General features: G+C 27.2%; 1 protein-coding gene across 2 annotated transcripts in view; it reads left to right on the top strand.

Moving 5' to 3' along the window:
• LOC109608276 (uncharacterized) overlaps positions 1-20184 on the top strand; it is a 251484-nt gene that overhangs the window by 21760 nt on the left and 209540 nt on the right. For both annotated transcript variants that reach the window (XM_020024700.2, XM_049961713.1), the window contains exon 2: positions 376-519. In XM_020024700.2, the coding sequence (XP_019880259.1) occupies positions 453-519 (67 nt within the window). In that variant the 5' untranslated portion in view covers positions 376-452. The remainder of the gene's footprint in view (positions 1-375; positions 520-20184) is intronic.

The raw sequence follows: 20184 nt of genomic DNA, 5'->3' as shown, positions 1-20184 counted from the left end.
CGAAATTAATGCTCTTATATTTAAACACTCCCACTAATTAAAGCATATACGTCTCGACTACATCTTCTCCACTTTGCATTTTGGAATAAGTGGATTAATTCCACCGACGTACGCTCCATGTCTAGACCAATTCTTATTAATTTATCGCCTTACAATTAGTCAAATCTGCTGTTATAATTCCTCTATAATATTTCCCTAATAACTCTTAAGTTACACACATAAAAAAAACTAGTAAAATTTAGTGGTCTACGTATCCAGTCGAAATTGCCGGGGAGGCAAATTTACGTCCCCGCTGAAGGGGCGCGTTGCGCGAACACGTCGCGTATCTTGTAAATTATAATTACCCAAAGTGAAACATGCACCTTTGCTTTTCAGGTGTCGGGGGATAAATGCGTGCCGTTGTGTATTGTTGAACTGTAAAACGTCTGGTGCGAAATTCCCCAGCCTGAAGGATGGCCTGTCTCCTCACGCGCAGCATTCTCCTCTTCGCCACGCTCTTCGTAGACATCAGCATTTTCGGTAAGTCGAGGTGTTACTATAATTGGTCAAATATTGGCGTTTCGGAAACGGGCGCGGTGAACGATTCTTTTTTATTTTTTTTTTAAGGCGTGGATATAAGAATATTTTTATTTCGTGCGTTCCACGACGTCGAACAAAATGTGCATTGCAAACAGTTTATTATTAAACCTGTAACACTTGTGAAATAATATTTTCACTTTGGATCTCTTTCTGCTTAGGCCTAAAAATATGACTTACGTATTTTTAATTATTTTAATCTATGAACTCTATCGAAGTGATAAAACTTTCCTAATTTAATTCGCTTTTTGTTTGTGACTGTATAAATTTAAATTCTTTGAAGAGACTTGTAATCTCCACTTTCTACATTTTGTTGTATTTTTCTAGTTTTTATTGACTTATTAATTAAAAAATGACAAAAATGTTAATATATTTTAGACTTAATGTTTCATAATAATTCAAAAATTATTATTAGAAATTACAATTAGTCAATATTAAATAATAATAAGTTAGATTGCTCTTTACTATCATATTCGCTTTCATAAAGTTTCAATTAATTATGATACAATTAGTTATTATAGTTTCAAAGTAAATGTCAAAAATGTGCTTTGTAGAGAATTTATTATTAAACTTTTAATTTGGAACTGAAGACAAACAGGCTATCTTTCTACTTTTCATATTTTCATTAGACCATAAAATAGTTTTTGAAAATTTAATCTGTAAACTTTACACCCTCAATTTGATGTTTTACAGCAAGTTGTTTATCATTCAATCAAAAATCTTGTCTTACATTATAAATTTTAATTGTGGCGATTAAAAAACTAAAAGCCTAAAATCAAACAAATAATTTTAGACTGAAGACATACTTTCTGCTTATACCACAAAAATAATTTTAGCAAACTTAATCTGTAAACTTTACAAATTGTTGAAATTTTAAAATTGAAAGGGTGATTTTTAGGATTTTAATTGTGTGAATGGTTAACCAAAGTTTTTCTCAATTTGTTTGACAAGAAGTTTCTTTAAAAGTTATCCGATGATTTGTCTCTCATAAAGTTTCAATTAATTATTATATAATTAGTTATTATATTTTCAAAGTAAAAGTCAAAAATGTGTTTTGTAGAGAATTTATTGTTAAACTATTAATTTTCAACTGAAGACAAACTGGCGATCTTTCTATCTTTCATATTTTTGATTTTCTTTCTACTTGACCATAACAATAATTGTTGGAAATTTAATCTGTAAACTTTACACTCTCAATTTGTTGTTTTACAGGAAGTTGTTTATCATTTATTCAAAAATTTTGTTAAACATTATAAATTTTAACAGTGACATTTCATTTTTTAACATTTTTTTCTCAATTTGTTTAAATTTTTTGTAACTTTACAAGTCATTGTATTTTTTTTTCCAAATTACAAGCCAAAAATGTGCATATTATCAAACAAATAATTTGAGACTAAAGGCAAACTTTCTGCTTATACCATAAAAATAATTTTAGGAAATTTAATTTGTAAACTGTTTTTCTCAATATGTTTGAAAAGAATTTTTTTTAAAAGTTATATTTTCAAAGTAAAGTCAAAACTGTGCTTTGTAGAGAACTTATTATTAAACTATTAATGTGGAACTAAAGAAAAATTGGCTATCTTTCTACTTTTCATATTTTCATTTTCATTTTCTTTTCAATAGTTTTTGGAAATTTAATGTGTACACTCTCAATTTGTTGTTTTACAAGAAATTGTCCATCATTCAATCAAAAATTTTGCCTTAACTTTGACATTTCATTTTTACACATTTTCTTCTGAATTTGTTTATTTTTTTGTGACTTTATATGTTATTGTAATTTTTTTCAAACCAAAAGCTAAAAATGGGCATATATATATATACTATCAAACGAATAATTTGAGACTGAAGACAAACTTTCTGCTTATACTATAAAAATAAATTTAGGAAATTTAATCAGTAAACTTTACAAATTGTTGAAATTTTAAATCTGTAAGGGTGATTTTTAAGATTTTAATTGTGTGACAAGAAGTATCTTTAAAAGTTGTTCATATGTTACTGAAATTTTTTCAACAAGAAAATTGCAGCCATTCGATCCACATTATATATGTAAATTGGAAACCATTCAAACATCTTAAATTATGATTATTAATATTGTCAGCCGTATAAAAGGGGATGTAATTTTCTCCAAGGAAAACTGGTGACATTTTACCTTAGGTTTGCGTTCAAACGAAAAAAACACAAGATAATTTTAACAATTTTATTCGCCAAACTTTATGAATTATTGAAATTTTAAAACTGAAGGGGTATAACTTTCAGATTTTAACTGTATGAATAATTTAACGAAAGTTTTTCGCCATTTTATTTTTTCCAAGAAGTGTGTAAGTTTCCCTAGAGAAATACCATCTATTCGATTTGCACTCAATGTTATGTAAATTGGAAGCCATGCAAATATCCTGTATTATTTTTGTGTATGTTTACTCGTGTTCCGTACCCAGATAATAAAATTTATGTTTTATTAAAACAATAAATATTACTGAACGTCACCCTTGCTATTTACGTTTATAGGTCGTGTATTATTAATGTCTCGTCCGGGATTACAACGCATAATGCGGAAGAATCATAAAAAATAATTGTCAATCAATAATTTAGCCAAAACATTTTTATTGTGGCGCGTTAAATTAAACACACACTCCGTCAAAAATTGACTTCAGTTTTATTAACTGGTAAGTTTTAAGTAACATTTTTACGTTGGATTTATTCGTATTCCGACAAGATAACGCGACCAATTTGAACCTTTTACACAAACGTTGAACGGGAAATAATTGCAATTAATTGAATTCAAATAGGCTATGATAATAAGGGACGATGTGGGTATATAAAGTGCCACACTCCGAATTAGAAATGGAATTTGGAAACATGCAAATTTCGAAAAGTAATTTCGCAGTAATTTATGCCAAATGAGGCAAAAAGGAAAAGAAGCAATAATTGCAAAATCAATTTAGACAAATTGACTTATTGATATATGAAGGACTTTATTAGATAACCGGTTATTTTCCTTTTAAAATTCTGCCTCATTTCCAAAACGTTCGATTCCCAATTTGACTTCACGTTTTTATTGTATTATAAAGATAAATATTCCAGTCAAGTGATTCAATTGGTCTAATTTAATTTCGTGTCTTGCGAAATGGCGCATTTTTTCATGTCGCTTAGTATTAACACTGATTTTAAATTCGAAACTATTGATGTAAGATTAATTCACAGTCGGCTACGTCTTAAATGCACTTGCTGGATTAATGGTTAACAGTTTAACTAATTTTAGCGGGTTTAATGTACCGAAAAGATCAAATCTACATCACTGGACCACGAATTTAATCCGAAAAAAAAAAACATTTTAACGTTTTATCACATTTATCAATAATGACCGTTTGTTTTTCCAACAAGACACTTTTATAATTTGTTTCCTGTTACATGATAAATTGGCACGGGATTATAAATTTATATAAAATCGAACAAATCAATTAACTCGGTAAATATAAATAACAAATATTTTAGTGGAAAACGTAAATAGTTGTGCGCACATTTCCGGCGTTTGACCAACCATCATGCGGTTTATTTTGAATAATTTCAGTCTATACACGACATGATCTGGCCGCTATTTTAAATTTACATGTTTCAATTCGATTTTGATCGTTTTTACTAATTGCTAAATATATGAATGTTGTGGTCACAACTTGGTATAATTTAGTTTTGTCTAAATTAAAAAATCATCCGCAAAAACTAAAATTAAATTAATCAATTTTGGATATCAAATATTTAACTTTTAGTTAAGTTCAATTTAATTAAATTTAATTAGCGTCATTACAAAAAGGCAAAAAATATATATATATATATATATATGTTTTATATATTTACTGAACAAATTTTGAATAAAATTATTTTATGAAACAAAATATTTAATTTTAATTTTTGTGCTATTTCTGCGTCCACCACAATATAATTTAATATGGTTTCTTCGTTTATTTAGATGTTTATTTGTCATGGCAAAAATTTGTGTATTTCAACAATTTGTCACAATTACGTTGAGATTAATACACGTAATCTAAATCGTTTATAAATTTTCTGTGATATATTATTTTGTGTGTCACTCGCAAAAAATGATAAATTCATTTAATTACTATGGATATTGGAATGTTTTAATATCGAAGCCAAAACAAAACAAAAAAAAAAGACGAAAAAAGGAAAATTGGGGTTAGTTATTAAAACAAGGGAGATTGCATCCCTACCGATCGTTTTTGGGTTGTTGTTTTGTGCGACATTTCACGATTTATGGAAGTCATACGAATATATTACGGACGGTCATATCAATACGAGACATTCAGATTCTTTTTGGAATTGCAATAAAAGTTGCTCCAGACATGTTTACATTTACGGTTGATACGTTTGACTAAGACAAATTGAATGTTGAATATTTGGTGAGCAAATATGTTGTGTGTTAATAAAGACAACATAAAAAATTATTTATTCCGGCCACACAATCATAAACTTTTAATTAAATCTGTTGCTCACAAAACATACGTCACTTAAAGATATCTCGATTATGAGTAAATTTATAACTTAACAAATGCCTGACGCATAATGGTTATTTATTATACATTAAAAAACATTAATACATTTATTATAATTATACAACTAAAGCAATTAAATTAAATTAAAAAACAAAATAAAATAAAATAATTAATTTAAATAAATAAAATTGGGAAAATTAAAATTAAACGGTTAAATTAAAAAATAAATAATTAAAATGTTAAGCTTTTAAAAATTAAAATTAAAAAATACTAATTTTAATTTATGAAAATATACAAATATAGAAACTTTAGAAAATTAACAGTAATTAAGTAAATTGTAACTAATAATATAAACTTAAAAATTTAAATTTATAGAAGTGAATTTAAATAATTGAAATATACTAATAAATAAATATACAAATGTGTTAATTTAAATTAAATTATTGAGCTTATATAATAAAATAAAATTGGCAGAATAATTGCAAATCAAATTATTAATTTAAATTTATATAATAAGAAAAATATATTTATAAAAAATAAAAATAAATTAAAAAAATAATAAAATTAGTAATTTGAGATTATAAAAAAATACATTTATTTATTGCAGCAGAACAAAATGATTGAAGTTTATTATTTAATAATTATTAGAAAAAAATGTACAATGAAGTGTTGATAGTTATGTTCCTGAACACTTAAAATGATTGATAAAAATGACAACTGTTGTGAATGCGCCTCAAATGAAGTATATACATTCCCACACACATATATATATATATATATATATATATATATATATATATATTTGTGGGAATATATAAAATTGGGAAAATTAAAATTAAACGGTTAAATTAAAAAATAAATAAATAAACGAAAATAATAAATTGAACTTAAAAATTAAAATTAAAAAATAGTAATTTTAATTTATAAAAATATGTCTATAGAAAATTAAGAGTAAATAAGTAAATTGAAATTAGTAATATAAACTTATAAGTTTAATGAAGTGAATTTAAATAACTGAAATTTACTAATAAATTAAAATAAATAAATATTTAAAAATGTTAATTTAAATTAAATTATTAAGTTTATATAATAAAATAAAATTAGCCAATTAACGCAAATACAATTATTAATTTAAATTTATATAATAAAATAATAAAATTAGTAATTTGAGATTATAAGAAAAATAAATTTATTTATTGCTGTAGAACAAAATGTTTGAAGTGTATTATTTAATAATTGTAATAATAATAAATAAAATAAAATAAATAATTTAAATATTTAAAATTGAGATAATTAATATTAATCAATTAAATTAGAAAAATAAATAAATGAAATTAATTAAAAGATTGAGTTTTAAAACTAAAAAATAGTAATTATAATTTATAAAAATATGACAAAAGAAAATTAAGAGTTTAAGTAAAATGAAATTAGTAAGAAAAAGTAAATTTATTCATTAATGTAGAACAAAATTGTGTATTATTAATAATTATTAGAAAAAAATGACAATTTTGGCGAATGCGCCGTACATTAAAACTACCTCAAATGAAGTATATACATCCGAAAAAATCTGCCTCTAAACAAAACAAAAAAACACATTCTTAAAGGGACCGATAAATTGGCGTTTCGAATCGTGTTTTTCTATTTATTGGTTTTACATGTCCCGGCGTACATAGAGCCGGAGCAGTAAACACCCGATTTGTATTCAGTGTGGCGTACGGTGGAACACCATGTTTAAAATATTTTTTCTTGCACGGGTAAACAGCCACTTGAATGAATTGTCAAATAACTTGCATATCGGTCTTTTCTCAATTCAATTGAAACTTAGTCAATGACACGATACCTTTTTTTTTTATTAAAATGCACCGTTGCTGTGTTGAGGTGTCCCGTTTTTCAAAGGGATGACATACCGATGTGAACATCCACACGTCCAGATTTAACGCGTTTTCAATTAAAAAAATCACACCTTGATTGTATTGAATTTATTGGAAAGTTTTCGTAAAACCGTCTGACGTGTCGATGCTTTTATTATCATCGCGACAAAGTGTTTGTATCCGAGTTTTTCCGTGAAATACAAATTTATCCCCTCTGTGCCACCAAAGGGATTTCATTTGGAATTACGCTTTGTGAGTCGGTTCCTTTCATTTGCCCTTATAATGTTGCTATATGTATTCTTATGTGGCACCTTTTTTATTTGGCCCCCGCTGTAAATCATTGGCCAGTCAAAGCGGGGGCGGCAAATGAAAATTAACTAAAAAAAGGTCACGACCCCCCGCATTTCCAGCCTTCTTTTACTGCCACATAAAAGTTTTAAATTAAGTTTTTAGGTTAAATTCGAGAATAAAACTTTTTGTCGGGCGATTCAGTCAAATTACACTGTGTGCGACCCCGACCGCTCGACAGTAAATAAATCCTTTAAGCTCTGTTTTCTAAGTTTTAACAGTTGCGATTATTAACATATGTCCCTTTCAATTTTGTAAATACATTTTGGACATTACGAAATGTTCGTTCTCAACTTCAAAACATTTCATTTTGACCAACTTTAATTCTTTACAAAAAAAAAAAAACTTTTATCAAAACTTTTATACCATTGAGGCTTTTAAATGAAACTCCAATTTCAAACTACATGGACCTAAAAATAAATTTATTTCCTCTTACAATTACTCATCTATTACACTTTTGTCAAAAATAGTGAAATTGAAATGAATCAAAGTGATTTCTGTGAAACTATAATGTTAAATACGTATGTCTGATGAATGTGCTGGGACCTATTCTGTTCAACTACAATAAATGATCTTCTGAAATATGTTCAAAAGTATACAATTTGTACACAATTTTTATATATTTATTATAGCTTACAACTTAGATTTATACACAAGAATGTTAATTTATAAGATCACAATTAGTTTGATTATTGTGTAGGATAATAATAAAATAAAATAATTAATTTAAATATATAAAATTGAGAAAATTAAAATTAAATGGTTAAATGAAATTAATTAAAAGACTGAGCTTAAAAATTAAAATTAAAAAATAGAAATTTTAATTTATAAAAATATAAAAAGGATCTGTGATAATAGTTTAAATATAAATATACATATATCTATATTTATGTTAGGCAAACCTTATTATAATATTAATGTATTATAATATGGATCCTAAAATCTGTATAAATGATATAGTAACGATACAATTTAAATTTTAAACATTATAATTATTTTTTAAAAACAATTTCCAAAAAGATTTATTAATTGAGGGGATTGGCTTATAACTTAGATTTATACACGAGCATATTAATTTATAAGACCACCATCAGTTCTTATTTTGAATATTGTGCTGGATAATAATTTTATATAAAATTGAGAAAATTAAACGGTTGAATTAGAAAATAAATAAATAAATGAAATTAATTAAAAGATTGAGTTTAAAAATTAAAATTAAAAAATAGTAATTTTTATTTATATGACTATAGAAAATTATGAGTAAATAAGTAAATTGAAAATAGTAATTTAAACTTATAAAATTTAAGTTTATTGAAGTGAATTTAAATAATTTCCTAAGAAATTAAAATAAATAAATATATAAAAATGTTAATTTAAATTAAATTATTAAGATTATACAGTAGGAAAAGTGTTAGACCAGTCTGAATTTAGAGAAAGATGTCATGGATGATGGAAATAGGAGAAGTCTATACCATAGTGAGAGACTTACTGTCTCTATTGTACATGACATCTCTTTCAGGATTCGGATGGATTAAACTCTTTCCATACTGTATAATAAAATAAAATTAGCCGAATAACTGTAAATACAATAATTAATTTAAATTGTTATAATAAAAAAGGAGATTTCTGTGAAATTATAATGTTAAATATATGGGGGACATATTCTGTTCAAGTACATACATAAATGGTCTTCTGAAATATGTTCAGAAGTGTAAAATATGTATGTTTGTAGATTAGATGTTTGGAACTGTAAATCAAGGGTTATCTGTGATCTTTAAATGGATCTGTGATAATAGTTTAAATATAAATATAGATATATCTATGTTTATGTTAGGTAAACCTTATAAATTACCAATATATGGACCTTAAAATCTATATTAATAATAGGGAACTTGAAAAAGTAACGATACAACTGAGATTTTAAACAATATAATTATGTTTTAAGAACAATTTTCAAAAAGACTTATTTATTCAGGCCTATAATTGAGATTTATACACGAGAATATTAGTTTATAAGACCACCATCAGTTCTCATTTTGATTATTGTTCTGGATAATAATAATATAAATCATCAATTGATATGTAGAAGCGTCCTTAATGTGCCGTAACATCTAATTTGATCCAATTTACATTTTTCTAACCTAGTTGCACTCGATGGGCCTCCGTTTGTCGAATCAATCACGTTATGCCGGTTCATTGCCTTTCATAGGCCATTTCATCATGTTGCATTATAGATGTCTCCTCCTCAGCTTTATTGAATTCCCTAATGTTCGAAAAACCGGGCCGAAAGGGAGAGTGTACCCCTGGTTTGCCCTGATTTATTTTGTTACAAGTTGACAAATAGGAAATCATTTCGCTTATTGCGATGACAAATTGCACGACCATCAAAATATGCCTTCGACATTAATCGATCGATCAATTAATGTTTTCTTGAATGATTTGCCTTTGGTGGCGATATTCAATTTACCCCCGGTGACCGTAATTTATACGGCCACATAATTAAAAACTCACTTTAAATTCATTGGTAATTTTTATACAAATATATATTGATATCTCAAAGATACCCATTATAATATTTATTGTTGCATTTTAACATGATTTAGTAACAGGTTTTCAAACAAAACTGAATTGTACGTTTGATTTAAACAGGTTCAGTCCTTTTTAATTATATGTTGAGTAAAAAGCATTGTTTTTTGTTAATTAATTGGAAATATTGTCGAATTCCATTTCACAATTAAATTGATTTATTTATGATTATATGCTTCATATTTGTTGGTTTTATTAAAAATTAAAAATGAAATAACATAATTAATGCAATTTATTAAATGAACAATTTTAATTTAATCGAGTGGCCATTACATTAAGAGTGTAATATTCGTAAATTTTCCTTTGAACTAAAGTAAATTTTTCCACCAAACCAACAGGTATTCAACGTCGGCACATAAATCTTTGATGTGTGCAGAAAGTTTCATGACCCTTCCGGCAATACAATTTATTCTAAACTTTGGACTATAGTCTATATGGGCCCTGTAAATTCACCACGGACACATACCGGACCCATTAAATTGATGCGACTCAAATCTGTTTTGCTCTATGAACAACTTTATGACTGGAAACGTTTTATGGGGAATTGTTTTCTACTACCTTCTGTGTCCACATATTGTTAGGATCAAAAAGGAAATTACAACATGTTTTTATAATGTTTATATGCATTTTTATAACTTCAGCTTTATTTATTTTATGCTGCCGTACGGTAAAGCTTCAGAAAGGAACGAGAACGTCTTTGCTTTAAGCTTACAAATATCTTTTTATAATAAATTGCCAACAATGAATAAAATAATATTTATTTTATGCGACCGACGTTTTATTAAAAATGCAGGGTTTGTAGCAAGAATGTCTTGAAAATTTTATCTTTGTAAACATGATGAAAATTATATGAATGCCGATTGGTCAAAAAGTAACTTCCGCTTTATCTATTCTTTTTCAAAATGGAGTAGAGATTTCTGAAATAATACAGTAAATTGGACAAACATACTTTACCTTATTTGAAGTAAACAACTTAATATAACATAGATAGAACTTGGCATTTCTAAGGAAAATTTAGTTTTGTTTTGGGTATAGTAAGGTAAGTATAAGAATGTTGATACAACAAGTAGCATTTTGCATGACGATAGTTTTATTGTAAGTATCGGTTTTATATCTAACATATAAAACCTGAGTAAGAACTTTTAAGCAACTAAATCACCAAATTTCTAAGGAAATTAATGAAGCAACATTAGTTAAATAAAATATTAACTGCAATATTTTTTCAATCAGTATTTGGTCACTCCCCCTCCTCACATGTTCAATATTATTTTCATATAATTTTCATAAGAGTTACGAAAAAATTGTAAGATACCTTTTTTCTAGAGCGTTCAATTTGCCACAATGAGATATAGATTTTGCCATATGGAACTGAAGAAAAAATGGAAAACTGAACTGAAGGGGACCTTCCAATTAAAATCAAGAGCTCATCTTTGGAGAGCATTTTATAAATGTGTCTAGTCGATTTTTTTGCCCACACTAATTAATATCAATATTATTTGATTGATATTATATTTTTTTTTTAAATAATTCAAATTATCAACGTAACAGAAATTGAAAATAATTCAATAAAATGACCAAACATAATTTAAATTAACTTTTACAAATTGATACTAATAAAATGGTCTCTAAATAATAGACTAGAAGATTTTAAGGCACTTTACAGAGTTAGAAATCGAATAATTTTCTTCTTAATTTTATATGAAAAATTATTTTCCTGATATAAAAATGAAAAAAAGTATTTAATCTTAACTATAGTTAAAAAAAATAGTCTATATTTTTAGCCCACACTATTCAGTATCAATATTATATCATTGATATTATAATTTTTTAAATAATTTAATTTGTTCACTCCAAATGCGTAGTGTAAATCAATTAATTTTACAAATTGGCAAAAACTAAATGCTGTGTAAACAGATCAGAAAATTTTATAGTACTTTAAATTGTTTACTGAAATATGGGACATTTTCTAAAATCAAAAAATTAAGGAATTGTCGTTTCAAAATGACATCAAATTTTCAAAAATCAAGGGAGGAAATTGCTAAAATTACTTTTTCATATAATTGCATGAAGAAAGTTATTCATTTTCTAATTTAAGTGCTGCAAAATTTTCTGTTCTATGTTCCCAAAATTTTATTTTTGCCAATTTTTATAATTAAATTGAAATTCTTTTTGGCATTTTTTTGAATTTTGTTATTTTGTAATAATATAACGTTACTAAAGAATATATTTTAGCTAATTTGTATAATTAAAATAAAATACTTTTCTATCATTTTAATATTATAAAAATAATTAAAATAATTTTAGTACAAATTTAGAAACAAAATATTTTCGTTTATTTTTACCAATTTGTAGAATTATTAATTCTTTTTTTTAATGTCATTGAACAATGAACATAATGTAAAAATTTAAAATGTGCGTAAAACAAATGATAAATCTGATAACAGAATGGCACGACAATAAAAATAATAAGCGACATAATAAAAAGTTAAAGTTATTCCTCGAGGCGATTGCGAAAAATAAATCAATCCAAGACATTAGGATTCCATAAAAGTTCCCGGATAATATTTCTACTTTACGTTGTGTAGTTGATGAATCGCACCATCGGGAAACCTAAAATTAGCAGCGAACTGCAGAAGCAACCACAACACATAATCTGCATTAGCGGCTGCGGCTCGTAGAAATATTGTGTTAGTGTGTTCCTCGGACCTAGTACGAATAACATCGACACAGAAAAATTAAATTAAAGGAAGCCCCGATTTATTAACGGCAGCTGTGTTGGAATTCCGCACAGAGAGACATGAAGTGAAATATGTTGGTTCTTTATGTTTCCGAGTTTTCCACTTTGCCGTCTCTCGTCCGTAATTGTGCTGAGTGTTATTTTTTTTTGCCTCTCTCTTCTTCAGTTCCATGCAATTCCAACGGCAGCCACTCAAAATATCATACGGAGACGTGATTTGGCCGTACCCGGGCTTCAGCAAATTTGATCTTTCAATTATTACAATTGCAGTTGTTGAAACTTGGTAAATAGTTCTGTTGGAACTTTACAGGTTTTAGTTTTCGAGAAAATGGTTTATAAAGGGTACGCTGAATTGTTACTCGAATTACCCTTGTTTTAAAATTGTTTCGTCTCGCGTTTCGTCGTTTTTCGTAGCCGGTGTAAGCGAACCTCACAATTAGTTTTTCGACAACACGTTTTTCCGTCGATATTCTGTAATTATCTGACAATCGTTTCGATTGATCGCATTTTCAATATATATTTGACAAGATTACGTGTGTAATTGTATTCTTTAGTAAAAATTAATCTTGGATCTTATTGACAAACATTCAATTTAATTGAGAACAATAAAATTCATGAACACATGTTCACTTACCCATCTTTTGAGGAGGATAATTTGAATATTTACTTTCATTACAAACTTTAAAAGAGAAAATAATTCTACAAAATGGACAAAAACAATTTACATTTAATTTTACAAATTGATACAAATAAAATGCAAATAAGAAAATAAAACCCCAAAGAGATTAGGAATCGAATAATTTCCTTCTTACATTTATATGAAAAAATATTTTAATTATTTTCCTAATAAAAAAAAAGTTAATTCACTTATCCATCTTCTGAGGCGGACAATTTAAATTATTGCATTATAATGTTCTAATAAACAATGTAATCTCCTGTATATATTAATCTAAATTGCATCAACAACAGAACTTTTAAACCAGTAATAAACTGTCTCCTAATTTTGAGGATAGTTTTAATGAAATTTGGCATATTTTTGGAACCAAAAATTGAAGATTTTGAAAATGAAATTAATGAAATTTTTTTAACAATTATATTTATTATTTAATTTTTTTTAATTGATTACATCAAACACGTAACGGAAAAGAGGAAATTAACTCGCTAAAATGATCAAATAATTTAAATTTGCTTTTACAAATTGATACAAACAAAATGCTCTTTAAATAATAGACTAGAATTTTAGGGCACTTTACAGAAGTTAAATCTCCAATAACTTTCTTCTTTTAATTATATGAAAAAATATTTTAATTGCTTTTATATTAAAAAAAAAATAATAAAAAATATTTAATTTTAATTATACAAGTTGTCTAATTAATATTATTTAGTAAAGGTATAGAATTACTGAAATTTGAGATATTTTCAGGAACCAAAAAAAAATGAAAAATGCTGTTTCAAAATTATACCAAATATTTTGTAATATTTACATTGATTACGAACATTAAAAGAGAAAATAATTTAACAAAATGGACAAAAATAATTTAAATTTAATTTTCCAAATTGCCACAAATAAAATACTCAAACTCACCTTGAGATTATAAATCGAATAATTTTCTTCTTAAATTTATATGAAAAAATATTTTAAATACTTTTTTAATAAAAAATAATAAGAAATATTTAATTTTAATTATAAAAGTTATCTAATTAATATTATTTAGTAAAATTATAGTATTACTGAAATTTGAGATATTTTATGGAACAAAAAAAAAAATTCAAATAGCTGTTTCAAAATTATATAAAACATTTTTTAATATTTAACAAAAAAAATTAAATTAAATTTTACAAATTGGTATAAATAAAGTGCTGTGTAAACAGAGTAGAAAATTTCATAGCTCTTTAAATTGATTACTGAAATGTGGGACATTTTCTGACATCAAAAAATTAAGAAATTGTCGTTTCAAAATGATATCCAATTTTCAAAAATCAAAGGAGAAAATTGCTGAAATTACTTTTTCATATAATTGTAAGAAGAAAGTTATTCGATTTCTGATCTATTTACCCAAAATTTTATTTTTCACAATTTTTAAAATTAAATTTAAATTAATTAATTAATATCATTTTAATATTATAAAAATAATTAAAATAATTTTAGTGCAAATTTAAAAACGATGTATTTTCGTTTATTTTTACCAATTTGTAGAATTATAAATTCTTTTTTAATATCATTGTTGTTTTATATTATTTAAATGTAAATAATAAAATATTTTGATACTTTTCTTTTATCTAAAAAACATGATAAATTCCAGTTCTATTTACACATTTTAACAATACCAATCAAACAATGAACATAATGTAAGAATTGCTGTTTCAAAATTCTATCAATATTTTATAACATTTACATTCATTACAAACATTAAAAGAAAAAATAATTCAACAATTTTTAATATAAAAATGATAAAAAAGTATTTAATCTTAATTATAAAAATTGGCTGAGATTTATAATTTGTTCTACACACATTTTAAACTGTTACATTCTGTTCATTTTTTGGGTTGTTGTAGTTTTAAAAAGTTGTTAAAATTAGTTTTTTAATTAACTGTTTAATTCACTGCGTGTTTAAGATTCTTTGCATTCTTAATATTTCATAATTAACAAGTAATTCTCTTGTCCTATTTTAAAACTTCAAGCGGAATCTTAAAACAGTGAATTTTCAACGTTATTAAAACTGTAATTATCATATTCTGCACTCAACGTTGATTGACAATTAAACTAACGTTTATGAAAACTTTTGTAGCCTCGGTGCATTGAAATTGTTTAAATTTACAATGCATCCGTGGCCATAAAAACCATCATTGTCCTTCACAGAAAAATTGCGGCGTATAAATCGGACGTAGTGCAGTTTTGAAATTCGAATAAAAAAAATTTATTAACTTGATCAAAATGACACGCCGCCCTTTATGGTGGCAAGTAATAAAATGTTAACAAAACACAAAGTGAGCCTGTTTGGCGAAAACTCGCATTAACATACGAATCGTACATTGTAATCAAAAAATGCATTATGCATAATTCAATAAAATTGTAAACTGCCTCATAAAACTACAATATGTTTCGCGTATAAACTATGGCCACAAGCACGTATAAAAAGCACACACATACACACACACAGACACACACACACGGACACAGGCACGGTGGTGGGTTTTGCTGAGTACTAGATGCCGGTCATTTATTCTTCTAATAAACGTAAAACAGTACGGTGTCGTTTTATTTTTTCGAATTTACTGCACATTGTACAATTCGGACCGGGAAGTTTATGTCGTGCATTCCGAGACTGGCTAAGCGAATCGGGTTAAGAATGACTCATGAGTGGACCGATCAACATTCGTTTTCCGTTTTGAACGACCGATTTTTCCACCGATTCATAATTAAATGGGGAAAGTTGTTGTGATTGGAAGCGAACAAGGGCTTAATGAACATTTCGAAAAGTGGAATTTTGCACAAACACACCGTCAACTTCACAACATATCATTCATTAAAAGCAGGAACGGCAGCAGCAGCGGCAGGAGCGGCAGATATGATTTAAAAAAAAAGGACCTTTTGTTTGTTGCTTGTGCCATGGTATACGTAACTGCAGAAACTAAACATGCATTAACACATTTAAACTCGATTCCAGTTTATTAGAGCGATAAAGCATTCAAGCGACCGCTTTTGAAAATGCATGCACTACAACGTACCGAGTCGCAATAATGGGGCACACAATGTGCATACTGCGTGTCAGTGTGTCAGATTTGAAATGGCTGGTAAATCTTTTCGAGTCGTGTCCGGTAATAGGCCATTATTGTTCCCCACCTCTTGTACGGCTTCCTGGATTTATGAACCTTGGAATGATCAGCCGATTTCGAGACACTCGGAACATGCGGCACTAACTTATTGGGTCCACGTATATCCATTAGCACCTGCTATTGTCCATTTAATTTATTTTCTAATGGGCCCGCTGATTTCGGACGTGATTTAGTGGGACGGTCCGACGCAAGATCCGTTATGTTTCCCTTATCGCTTTTCGATTTACGTTACGCCACATGTCTCTTTCAAATTTCTTTTTTTTTACACGAGTATTTTATATTTTATTTATAAAAAATTGACAATAAATTGTTAAAGTGGACAGAAATATAAAATGGAAACAATGTCCTTTTAAATTTGTATTCAGAATGTTTTAACTCTTCATAGTACAAAAGTGCTTAAAAGAAAAGGAGAAGATTCTATTTTATTATATTCTAAAAATGTCTTTTTCCATATTGTTGTAGACATATTCGGAGGTTTTTTTCTCGGCCTAGAATTTATAAAACTATTATGTCTTTAAACAATTTAGAAGAAAGATTACTTGTTAAATTTAGAAGAAAGAATAGATTAATTTTGATTATCACAGTTTAGACTATTTTTATTAATTTTTATTAATACGCCGTTTTTGAGATATTTCAATTTTAATGTTCATTTTAATTCTCTTCAAAGGTTAAATTGAAATGTTTCAAAAACGACTGTTTTAATAAAAACTAATCAAGAATACCATTTTTCTTTTAAATTGTGTAGCTTGTTAGAAAATAGAGCTAGGGAAAAAAGGAGAAACTCCAGAATTTATATAAGTGCGTTATTATAGATAAAGTTTATGACATTAAATTGGAGAGAAGTTTTATAATAATATATGTCAAATATGAACTCGATTACACCAAAGATTACGGAAAAGAGAGAAAAAACAATATTCGAATTTCTTCAGGACAAATTTTGAAAAAAAATTGATTTTGATTTGATTTGATTGACAGATTTAAAGAAAATCTTTAGTATTTAACGTGTTTTAACTGCTCCCAAAGTTCTCTATAAAGCTCTCCCTTTGAAACACATTTAGAATATTTTTACTTAGTTATTTAGATTATAATAATCTATAATTTATATTGAACAGGTTACAGAAAGAATGAAGTTACTTCAAAAAGTTGTCATAGAATAAAAACCGCTGTAAAATTGGATAAAATTAACTGAAATGTGTTGTTTAATAAAATTATATTTATATCGAACTTGGTGAAACTAAGAAAAAATGGAGACATTGTTCAAAATAGTATTAAAAATGACTCAACAAGTATATTTATAATTATGATTTCGTAGTATATATTTTTACATCTTACAATACATTATAAGAATTCAACAAAAATCTCAAACCTCAGTTTTTTATTAATTACTTAAATTAAACAGGTAATAAAAAGAAGAAAGCTATTTTAAAAAGTAGTTAAAATTGTCAAAAGTTTATTAGATTATGAAATTGTACAAAATTAGCTGAAATGGTTAATAAAATTATATTTTTACTGAAATTTGGAACATTTGGTGAAACTAAAAAAAATGGAGAAATTACATTTTCTAAATATTGTTTATAGTACAAATAAAAATCTCAAAGAAGTGCTAAAATTGTTAGTTAAATTGACTGTGTGAATGTGAATTGAACTGAATTTTTTAGATGAACATTTGTATACCATTTTATTAATTAGGTGGCCAAAAGAATTTAAACTTATCAAAGCAATCAAGAATATTTTTCTTTTCACCATTTTTTTAAGTTACTCTTCAACTTGTCACAGAAACAATGAGAATTATCAAAACATAATTTTATAGGATTTGTCAATTTACTAGATTAAACGTATTAGACGAAAATTGTTACTCAATAAATTGATTTGTGTGAATGTGAATAGAACTGACTTTTTAGACGAAAATTTTTGTAGTATTTTATTAATTACTTATATTAAACAGTTAATAGAAGGAAGCTAATTCAACAAAAGTTATCAAAAAAGAATTTAAACTTATCAAAACAGTTAAAATATTTTTCTTTTCACCATTTTTTTAAATTACTCTTCAACGTATCACAGAAACAATGAGAATTATCAAAACACAATTTAACAGGATTTGTTAAGGAAAGTGATTAAGAAGAATGAAAATTAATAAAAAAACAATGAAATATATTTTTTAAAACAGCCAAAGCGAATTCAATTCTAGTTACATAGAAAATATGGTCGACCATAAAGTGGCGCGTAAATAGAACAGAAATTTTTATGAGATCCCCGGAGGTAAAAAAAAACCTGTAAAAATCGCTTTTCGGAACGTATCCAACGAAATATTGAATGCTGGCAAAAGTGGTATCAGAGAAACGCATCTCCATACTGCCGTACTGTTTTCAATTAAATTTTATCTCCGAATCCGGACCATTTATTACGATTGCGAAATAACAGTGGTGGTGAAATTTCTAAAAATAAGCAGCCTTAGGAGACCGCATTCCGTTTTGTAAACAACCTAATCGGATAATCTTTAAATTAACCAGTTAAGTGTCTTTTGTGCGGGGGTTGGGCCGCCCCCACCGCCACGTTCAAAGAACAATAAGTAAGCGATCGTCTGAATGACAATGAAATGGAATGCATGCAGTCGTCCTTTCCGCCGTGTAAAATTAATCCGCGGGCCTCACGTACTTACGTAGCGGCTAAAAGCGATGCGATGGGAACATGAGACAATGCGTCCGATAAGGAACCGACTCGTTTACCAGCCAAACAAAACTCCCCTTATCGCACACTCGTGCCCCGACACCGTTACCTGAATATACAAGCAAACACACTTGCCGCAAACGTGGGATTCCTCCGCTCAATCTTTAAACGCTCCCGTCTGGAGGCCGCTTCATTAAATTCTTCTGTTACGCGTCTTTATTCTTATTATTTTTTATTTTTCCCAGTCATTTTGTGCCCGGCCAATTTCAGCCGCCACGATGCGACCGCGGATTATGTTAATAAATAATCTATATTAATTTTTAAAGCGGATTGAAATGTTTATGATGCCAGCCTCAAATGTATTTTCATTTATTTTTTGCAACGGAAAATTGATTTAATTTAAAATAATATTAGTTATTAATTTTTTATTTAACCTGCCCACCACCCCATCCCTCTTCAGTCTGCTTGATTATAACGGGGGAAGTTTTGGGGCCGGACGAATGTCTGAGGATTTGCGGCTTTTCCAAATTGAATACTTTCAATTTTACTTCTGGATTATGTTATTATCTTTTGGAAACCTTTGTGTTTTACAATAAAATGTCTTTAAATACAGAGTGTCTCGCTATGAACAAATTTTCAGAGAGTTTTAAAATATATTCCGTTAATTACATATTCGGGGTCTACCCGAAACGACTGTACAGAATTTTGCCACAAATTCTCTAGGAGAAAATAAATCGATTTGTCTATTTCACCTTAGAACCAAACTTGATAATTACATAGATCAATTGTTTTCTCCAGATTCATAAATACTGAAGAGGAATTATGGTGTTCAAGATTCAGTTAACATTTTATAACGTTGACGTGTTGATTAAAAAATGAATATAATTGAATATAATTTATTACACAGTCTCAGATCTGCCAAAAGATAGGATAGACCATCAAACAGCTTCAGGGATATACCCCATACCATCAATGATTAGGAAAGCAATTGAAATCCATAAATACGGAATGGTACTACATCATGCCATGAAATAGAATCCCAAACCATAATGTTTCC

This window comes from Aethina tumida, chromosome 1, assembly GCF_024364675.1.
Source record: "Aethina tumida isolate Nest 87 chromosome 1, icAetTumi1.1, whole genome shotgun sequence".
NCBI lineage: Eukaryota > Metazoa > Arthropoda > Insecta > Coleoptera > Nitidulidae > Aethina > Aethina tumida.
Note: the sequence above shows the minus strand (reverse complement) of the source record. Positions and strands in the feature narration are given on the sequence as shown.